Source organism: Corylus avellana, chromosome ca3 (genome assembly GCF_901000735.1).
Source record: "Corylus avellana chromosome ca3, CavTom2PMs-1.0".
Lineage (NCBI taxonomy): Eukaryota > Viridiplantae > Streptophyta > Magnoliopsida > Fagales > Betulaceae > Corylus > Corylus avellana.
In genome coordinates this window covers 26,239,792-26,250,000 of record NC_081543.1, presented here as the reverse complement: position 1 = coordinate 26,250,000, position 10,209 = coordinate 26,239,792, and the positions used below count along the sequence as shown (strand labels likewise).

At 34.0% G+C, this 10,209-nt stretch overlaps 1 protein-coding gene across 1 annotated transcript; it reads right to left on the bottom strand.

Annotated features, from left to right (window-relative positions):
- Positions 1-3,181: 3,181 nt before the first annotated feature.
- On the bottom strand, positions 3,182-5,926 carry LOC132174328 (uncharacterized). The gene is made up of 8 exons (XM_059586001.1): positions 5,839-5,926; positions 5,575-5,700; positions 5,223-5,473; positions 4,876-5,124; positions 4,612-4,704; positions 4,431-4,532; positions 3,887-4,325; positions 3,182-3,231 (listed from the first exon to the last, which is right to left on the bottom strand). The coding sequence occupies exons 1-8, from the start codon at positions 5,924-5,926 to the stop codon at positions 3,182-3,184; spliced, it is 1,398 nt and encodes a 465-aa protein (XP_059441984.1).
- Between the last annotated feature and the right edge of the window lie 4,283 nt (positions 5,927-10,209).

The following is a 10,209-nucleotide window of genomic DNA, read 5'->3' as shown; positions in this document are numbered from 1 at the left end:
GGGAATCCTAGTGAACTTTGAGGTATTGAATCATTACACATTAGAAATAATTTGAAGCTTCATAATTATGTGTTGGTTCACTTCACACTCAATTGAACTTATGATGCCTCAGTCTGTTATTTGTAAGTGGTTAGACTTTGAAATTCCAATTCATTTTAAAGAGGGAGTTTATCCTTTTAAGCTTACTAATGAATGAAAATCATTGTTTTATGTGATACTTTAATCTTATGGATGACATGAACTTTGCATAATGTTTGTAGACAACATTTATATTAAACCCTCACGATACTTCACTCGTCCTATAGGGATGCCTAGGGGTTTAAAAGGCTTGTTGCATATGCTAAATGCAATCGTATATCCCACGAAAGAAGGATTTATCTTTTTCTCTTTTCTTTTTTCTTTTTTTTTTTTTTTTCTTTTTCAGTTTTTTAGTTTATTTTTAGTTTCGTATTACTAAGAGACTAGCAATATGAAAGTTTGAGGGTGTGATAAATGTTGAATGTTACACATTCTAGCCCCTTAATTCAAATATGTTAATCTCTTAGTTTTGTTATAGTTTGATGTTTTGTGTTGTTTTTGTGTTTTCTTGTAGTTTTTAGGATTTTGAAGAAAAGCAAGTGTTTCCGGCAAGTTCCACACTTAAAAAACATTTTCTAGAAAAGCTGGAGGTTGTGATTGATTGTATGCAAGATCCAGTAGGATCGATCACAGGAATGCGATTGAACGCCCCATTCTAAGATCGAGTGCACTCATACGCTGGGCAGTAGAGAACACGGTTTGACATGGTTTTGCACAGCTTCAAAGTCTAGAATCCAATTCCAACTCGATTTTTGAGTTGTTAAGCTGCACTAGAATGTCTAGGGTTGTTCCAAACCCTATAAATAGACCCTCAATCCATTCAATTTGGAGGAGAGAAGAGAGAGAAGCAGACTCAAGCTTTTGGAGATGATTTGGAGGCTAGAAGGGTTTATCAGTTTTTCTTCTTTTCCTTTTTATTTCTTTTTGTGAGGATGATTCTCATCCGAATAATGTGTAGCTAATACTTTAGTTAGGGCTCGATTGAAGCCTTAATCATGTCTCTTTAGGATTTCAATATTGGCGCATTTGCCACAATTATATTTTGTATACTTAACTTGATTATTTCCTATGTTCTTTCATTCCACACATGAATGAACTTGATCATCATATGCATGTGGTATGGACTTGTTATTTAATTTAATTTAGATGACCGAGTCCTAGGCTTAATAAAGTGACAAAATAAAATCACCACAGGTTCTTGGATTAATCAACATGGAGAACTGGGAGTATATACCATACCCTAAGCTTCGTGTGGTTGTCGATTTTCATAGATTTATGCTTTCTTGAAGAACAACTTAGTGTCATACTAAATCCTTTGAAAGAAAAAATAATTACAATAGATATCATGCCTAATTCATTGCTTAGGAAAATCAATAGCTTTAGGAGTAGATACCATGCCCTTAGGTTGGCAAACATTGGGTATCTTGATATAATTGGAACATTAACATATTGTTTATCTTATTTGACTATGATTAATGGTAGATATCAAAACCCTACCCTTTCATTCTATTTCAATCTTTGATTTTATTTCATTCTTATTATTTCAATTCAATCTTTTATCTTGTTTGATTCAGTTAATTAATTTAGGAAATTACTTTTAAGCATAATTTACACAATCCTCGTGGGAATGATCTCGTACTTGCTTACTATACTATCGTTTTCATGTTGCGCACTTGCGAGTAAAACGTACAATTATTTGTCTATTAATTTAGGTGGATACTTGCACAACACAATGCTGGTGGAATAGTAAATTTTTATTTGATGGTGTCAAATTACAAATTTATCATTTATTATTATGCTAACTCAGTTTAATTAGTGAGGAAAAAGTGTGAATGGTAGATCTGTCACCAGGAAATCATGATTTGCGGAGCGTGAGCCATTCAATTGATGGGTTATGTTGTCCAGCGTAGCTTGGATAGTATCCATCCATGCGCTACCCGTGGAACCATCTTCTTGGGTTGGAGGCGGCCTGGGAGGTCCATTGGGTGTTTCTAGGTTGGGCCCAGCATTCGTTGAGTCCTTCTCTGGGTTATGGTTCTCATAGCTTCGCTGAAGCAGGAGCTCCAAGGTTTTCATTATGTGCTCGTTCTGGGCCTCTAAGGTTCCCAGACGCCTGCTGTTTGGCAGGTGTGGACCAAAGACAGGGGGGGTCGATCGGAACCTCTCCAATTTCGTGGTTGTCAGCATCGTGTTGATTAACGTTTTCTGGCTGGGTAGGAGGAACGTTGGCCATGTTGACTGTGTTTTCGGTTTGGCCTTGAGATCTCGTGGCTACCATTCGTGACTTTTGTCCTATTTGAACTTTGGATCGTTAGATGACCCTTGGTTCCCATAGGCGGCGCCAACTGTTGAGACAGATATCAACCCTGGTAGTGACTTAATTCAAAGACTGCTAAGAAAGAACAAGGATCAGCAGTGACAGACCCACTACAAAAAATTAATAATTTTCTGATGAACGTTTTCTGACGCGTTAGATAGTCTGACACATCAAAAAACGCTCATGACGGGGCCTTTCTGACATGTTTCACGCGTTGAAATTATGTGTGTCAGAAATGGAAAATTTCTGACGTGTTAGATTTTAACACGTTAGAAATTATTTTTTGACGTGTCATTTTCTGGCATGTCAGAAAATTATGACGTGCCAAAAATGACCCTCATAATTTTTTTTGACGTGTCAAAATTTTTTCTAACATGTCAATATTCTGACACGTCAGAAATTTTTTTGATGTGTCAATCTTGTGACACGTCAGAAATTATGGTTAGTTTTAAAAAAAAATTTCCCGCCCCCCCCATATATTTTTTTTAATTTTTTCGGGACTATACCCGAATTTTGGATCACAATTAACATGATATACAATTTATCCATCAATCATTGCAAATAATTCTAGCTATTTTTCCATCAATTTATACAAATAACATAAGTCATATATCCATTAACATCAAGACACAAAAAATAACATATATACCAAGTGCGAATAACCAACTACAAATAACATAATATACACCAATTTAACTATATCTATTATCATCACAAAAAACTATCATAACTACAATTACATCGACAAAGTAACTTTAATACAAGTATGAATGGCGAACCAGACATTCAATGCGAATTATTGACATTCATAGCATCCTCTCCATGATGTCCATCACCTACAAATGATAATAACAAACAATCACCAAATATTCACACTATGTAAACTAAAAGAAAAAATGTCCGAATATTCACCCAACTCAGTTGTTGAGTCTAACACAGTAAATGATATAACAAATATGGGTAAAACGATGATGAAGTTAATTAGCAAAAAATGCATATAAAAAAAAAACAAAAATTTATTCCACAGAGCAATCAATGCTTTTGTTAAATTTATAGACATGAGTAGATGCGCTTCATTTTTGCCATGGCAATTATGTGAGATATTAACATAGTGTTTATTTGTTGAGGATATTAACACATAGGACTTTACATATATTCAAATCATGTTATATTAACTACTTAAAATTATGATATTCACCTAGTAAATACTTGATCGTTTCATACTCTCACACAATCACATACACTAGATTGTTAATGTTCTACAAGGTGGCATAGTGGTCCATCGATCTCATAATACCAATAAACACTTCAAATGCAAAGCTCATACCTACATTCACCACCAAACCAACTATGATATATAAACCAAATTCAACAGGATTTACATCATTAATTAAGAGAATGACTACAACATATCCAAACTCTAAATTTAGAAGTTCACATATGTATAGGTAAAGTTCTAAAAACACATCGACCATTAAAAAATGTCATTACCTGCTCCACTATCGATCGACGATGGCACCACCGCAATGGGTGGGGAATCTCTGTCTGGTGCGGAGCTGAACCGCACAATTTCCTCGATCTGGCGCAAACGGGCGTCAAACGTTGCCTGACGTGCATTGTTCACGGCCACCAATGCATCTATCTCTTCCTTGTGCTTGGCCCTCTCCGCCTCAAGAGCTCCGTCAAGCGTTTCTTGTGATATCATGGAGTGCCTGGTGTTTTCTGACCGTGCTTGTGACGGTGTATAGTATGAGCATATGGACCCCCGCACAGGCAGAATATTCGATCCAGCCTGCCGAACCCTACCGGCGTACTCAGGCTTATTTCCATGCGCCTGTGCATACGCGTCGTTTGGCGCCCGCTTGACCGTTCCCTCTGTGACGCTAGACGACGCTGCAGGGTTGGTGGGTATAAGCTCCCTCATCATTTCCTGTATGTTACATTAATTATTGGGTCAGTGAGTCATACAACTGTTAATTGCAAATAATTTATCAAATATATAAACAAAACAACATATGAAATGTCAGTAGCATACACATCTCTCCTTCACTATATCATTCGGATATGTACCGTCCGTCTTCGTGTGCGTGGTGATGTAACTCTGTGCACGAGTAGGATAAGTGCCCAGACATATGGCCTGCCGAAAAAATAGGACATACATATATTTTTAAATATATCAAATGATTTGTTGTTTACATGGTAAATTACACACTTACCTCCTCATGTGTCGCCCTGGCATAGCTCTTCGATCCGGTGCAATGGGGCGTATTATTTTTTGCTCGCAAGCTCTTCATTTTTGCCGCATAGTCCTACACAGTTACCATTATTGATATGTTAATAATCTAAGGAAATTTGGTTTTAGTACTCTTTATTCGTGACACTACACAATAAAGAGGCAATTTGGTTTTACATGACATATATATGTTAATAAAACCACTTAATGACACTACACAAAATGAATAGTTTAACTCATAACCTACCTTATTCTCCCGAGTACACCATCTCTCCAATAAGATCTCCATGTCTTCGGCATTGTACTCAGAGAGTGTTTGTTCCCCCACTCTTGCCCGTACAGTATTCGGAGTATCTTCCTCCGTAATGCCACAAACTTTTTTAAGCTCGTGCCTCCAAGTCTGCAGCTTTGATCCCATATCCCTGAATGCTTCATTCTTTATGGCTTGCAAATTGAATTCTGGCGGGACGAAAAAGTATGCTCGCACATGTTCAAACTTGTTAAATTAAAAAAACCTATAATATATGTGTGCAACTTAGAGCGTATTCATTCATATATACATTATAAGTGTTTTACATAATATGCAACACATACCATCAAGGCGTCCCAAATATCCTCCTTGGTACGCTGCGGTACCTTCGTCCAATTGGCCGGTATTCGGACATAATTTTCGCTCCTTATTACGTCTCCAGCCATCCGTTTAAACCTCATGGAGCTAAAGCCGACGGGCTGGCATGCTGCATTGTACTCCAGTATGATCCATTTGCTGGCGGGGACTCCCGGCAACCTGTGCGAGTCAAGGATGGTAAACACCTCAATAATGGTGTTTCCATCTGAATCGGTACCTAACAGATTAAAAAATTACTGATGTAAGTTATGTCGAATTCAATACTAATTACAACTAAATTAAGACATATATACACGACATTCGAACATATACACTTACTTATGGTCTGGACCTGCCGAGGGCGTAACTGGTCATCGGGAGCAAGGCCGGTGGGCTGCGGGTCAGCCATGTCCTGTGTCCCACCAATCATGTCTTCATCGGCCTGTGTCTTACTGTCTTTGGGACCTGCGTTGTATGTTTTTTAGAATATTTAGAATTCTATGAAGTTGTAGTTGTAGTTAAATAATATAATTGATATCGCACCAATATAGTTAAAAACTACAAAAAAAACTTGCAATATTTCCAAAAAACTTTCGGCCGTACCTACACTATGGTGGCTGTCTAGCTGCTCCACGTGTCCTTGAGAACTCTGTCCAAACTGGCTGGCTGGTAAATACCCCATCTGGGCCATGCCTGCCCGACCGTATGGATTATGGAGAGGGATCTACCCTTCCATATCACCTGGAAATACCAGTCGATATCCGTCATACATGCCCAAAAGCTGAGCAATGTCTTGTTGCTCGCTATCATCAAGGTGGTCTAAGGGAGACTCATGCGGACCATAATAAGGTTGTATTTTATATCATAGATAAATACAAGACATGGTTCTAATAGAATTAGGAATTTTGAAGATTTGATTTTTGTCTGGCAAGATTTGAGGTGATTTGAGAATATTACAACTTTGAAAAGTATCTTGGGGTATTACTTATTTTAGGAGAGGAGAATATGAAATACTTAGGATAGTTAAGGGAACTTGTATTATCTCCATCTACTATATTCTTTGGTAAACAGAGGGTCAACAGTTTGAGATTAATGTTCTTTAATTTGGATTGTCAAGCAACTTCAAAAGAAAACTATATGCAACATGGATGGGGTGCCCAAAACCTTGCCTGAGATCTTGTTATGCTGCAGCAATGTATGGATTCTCTTTTCCAATGTTACTTTGAGATCTCTTAGTCAACTTTCTATACAGTTGTAAATTCTTTGTTGCAAATTCGTCATTACTATTTGTGTACTTCATGAGGCGTTTAATGTACAATATAGAAGGTCAATGCGAGTATAGAAGAGGCGCATTAGTTGATTTGTTTAAGTTGCAGTATCTGCTGCACTCCTTTTTTGCCATTTCTGTACTGTATTTTTTAGTACAGAAATAGAGTACAGAAATGCGAGTATAGAAGGTCAATGCACATTTCAACTAAAGCATGTCTTTAAGGTTCTTTGCTATGACGTTGAGCCAAGTCTCTTTTAACTTTTTTTGCCACATCAAATTCTATATTAAGTTGATAAAATGAAATTCTTACTATTTTGCGCATGATTGCTCATAAACCTAACGAAGCTACATGTGTCTCATTGTTTTGAAGTTTGGAGTCAATAGAAACCTGCTTCAATATGGTTCGGTTAAATAAGGATTTAGATTAATTATATGCAAGGCCGGCTCAAGCCCTAGGCGAGTTAGGCCCTCAATTTAATAAGGCCAAAAAAAAAATTTTAGAAAAAAAATAATAATAATAATTTTGGACCAAAAATAAATCGAAGGCCCAAATTTTTTTTTAGTAAGGCCCAAAAAAAAATTTCATCAAAATTTAAGGCCTCAATTAATAAGCCCATCATTAATTCTAAAAATAATTCAAGAAAAAAATTAAAAAAATATAAACCGTTTAAAGCCTTACACACCTACACGCCATCAACATGATCTTTCTGGCATTTTTTTGTTTTTGGTGAGAAATTCTCATTGTTACAAATAAAATATTATTGATTTATTTCCTATTTATTATGTAGGGAAATGCAACAGCCAAAAACATAGACTTCATAGAGTGTAATGCTGGATACCATTGGCATTTTAAATACCAGAGCCTCTTTATCTGTCACTCTACCTCTCCTCTTTGCTTCCCCTTTTCTGAATTTCTCTTCTCTGCCTATCTCATCTGCTAAGTGCTAATTTTCTCTTCCTCTCCGAGTCTCCTGTCCTGTCTCCAAGAACTGCTTCATAATTCCTTTGCCAAATCAGGTTTTATTGTTATATTTTTGTGCTTTATTTTATTATAGTCATGATTTTTTTTTTTTTGATAAATCGTGTTTGTTTAATTTGTTAGTATTTTTAATTAAACATATCTACTGAAAAATATGCATTTGGATATGAAAAAATTAAATAAATAAATAAATAAAATGAGAGAGAGAGAGAGAGAGAGAGAGAGAAAAGTAGACAAATTGATTGAATCTCAAAGATGAGCTCTAAATAAATTTGTTATTAGCAAAATAGCAATAAACAAAATATTGAGGATAATTTAGGTGAAAAACTCATAAATGAACAAGAAATTCATCAAAAAGAATTAGAAGATAATGAAAATATTATTGATGTCTCTAACTCTATTGTTACAAATATTTATGACCCAAGCCAATGGAAAAATATTGATGCAAAATTAAGGGATTTGTTAGTAAAAAATGGTCCGATAAGATACAATACTATAGATTTTCCTAAAGATGAGAACTCTAGGCAGTTTTCTAGTACATATTATATACGAAAATTATCAAATGGGGAGCAACATAATAGAAAATGGCTAGTCTATTCAGAAGATGTAGATAGAGTATTTTGTTTTTGTTGCAAGTTGTTTGATTCAAAACCTAATAGAATGCAACTAGCTAAGGAAGGAACAAATGACTGGAAAAATCTTAGTGCTAAACTAAAAAGTCATGAAACAACCAATAAACATATTACTAACATGAATGACTGGATTGATTTAGAAATGAGATTGTTAAAAAATAAAACAATTGATAAAAATGTCCAATAACAAATTAACAAAGAGAAAGATCATTGGAAAAGAGTATTGTTGAGAATTATTGATGTAGTAAAGAATCTTGGTAAGAATAATTTGGCATTTAGAGGACAAAATAAAAAGATTTACCAAGAAAATAATGGAAATTTTTTAAGTCTAATTGAAATGATTACAAAATTTGACCTAGTAATGCAAGAGCATATTCATTGTATTAAAGATGGGGAAATTCATAATCATTATCTTTGGTATAATATACAAAATGAATTGATACATTTGTTAGCAACAGAAGTAAAAGGGAGTATTATTGAAAAAGTTAGAGAAGCAAAATATTTTTCAATTATACTTGATTGTATCCCAGATGTAAGTCATCAAGAACAAATGTCTCTCATTCTGAGATGTGTTAATATTTCAGAAAATCAATAAAAGTGTAATAACATTTTGTAGAATTTATAACAGTAGATGATACTACTGGAGAAGGTCTTTTTATTGAAATGATTGGATTAACAAAAAACTTGAACTTAACATTAATGATATACGAGGACAAGGCTATGATAAGGGATCTAATATGAAGGGAAAAGAACGAGGGGTGCAAAAAAGACTACTATATATAAATCCTAAAGCATTTTACACACCTTGTGGTTGTCATAGTCTTAATCTTGTACTATGTGATATTGCTAATTCATGTCCTAAAGCTATATCTTTTTTTGGAATTGTACAACGTATATATACTTTGTTTTCATCATCTACAAAACGATGGAAAATATTACTAGATAATGTGCCAAGTTTAACTCTTAAGCCATGATCACAAACACGTTGGGAAAATCAGATTGAAAGTATAAAAGTAATAAAATTTTAAACTCCACAAATAAGAGAGGCTCTGCTCCAATTAGCAAAAACAAGTGAAAATCCTAAAATAAAAAGTAAAGCTGATTGTTTAGCAACCTATGAGATTGAAAGTTTTAAATTCTTATTGAATATGACTATTTGGTATGATATTTTATTTGCTGTTAATACTGTTAGTAAAAATTTACAATCGAAAAACATGCATATTGATGTTGCTATAGATCAATTATAAGGTCTTATTTCATATTTTAACACTTATAGAGAAACTGGATTTGCATCGGCTATGATTTCATCCAAAGAGATTGCAACCATAATGGAAATAGAACATGTTTTTCTTGAAAAACGCGTACTTCGTAGAAAGAAATAGTTTGATGAGAATGCTAATGACGAGACAACACAATCTGCTAAGGAATCTTTTAAAATGAATTACTTCTTATATATAGTAGATCAAGCTATTTCTTCAATTCAAAGTAGGTTTGAACAATTTCAAATATAAGAAAATATTTTTGGTTTTTTATTTAATTTTAAGAAATTAAAATCACTAGATGATGATAGTTTGCAAAATAAATGTCTTAATCTATAAGGTTTCCAACATGATCTTGATGGTTTAGATTTATTTTTAGAACTAAAAGTTTTAAAAGAAATTTTACAAATAGAAGAAAGTGCTCCAATTGACATATTAAATTATATAAAAAGACTTGATTCTTTTCCAAATGCATGTATCGCTTATAGAATTTGATTAACAATACCAGTTACAATTTCTTCTACAGAAAGAAGTTTTTCAAAATTAAAACTGATAAAATCCTACCTAAGATCAATAATGTCACAATTGAGATTAAATGGATTAGCCATATTATCAATTGAAAAGATGTTACAAAATTTTGAATATAAAAACTTAATCAGAAATTTTGCATCTCAAAAAGAGAGAAGAATAATTTTTAAATAAAAATATAATTTTTTTTTTTTTTTACTTTAAAAAAAAAATGATTTAAAAAAAAAAAAAAAAAAAAAAATTAGGCCCAATTTTAAAGTTTCGCCTGAAGCCCCAAAATATATTGAGCCGAGTGTGAGAGAATTA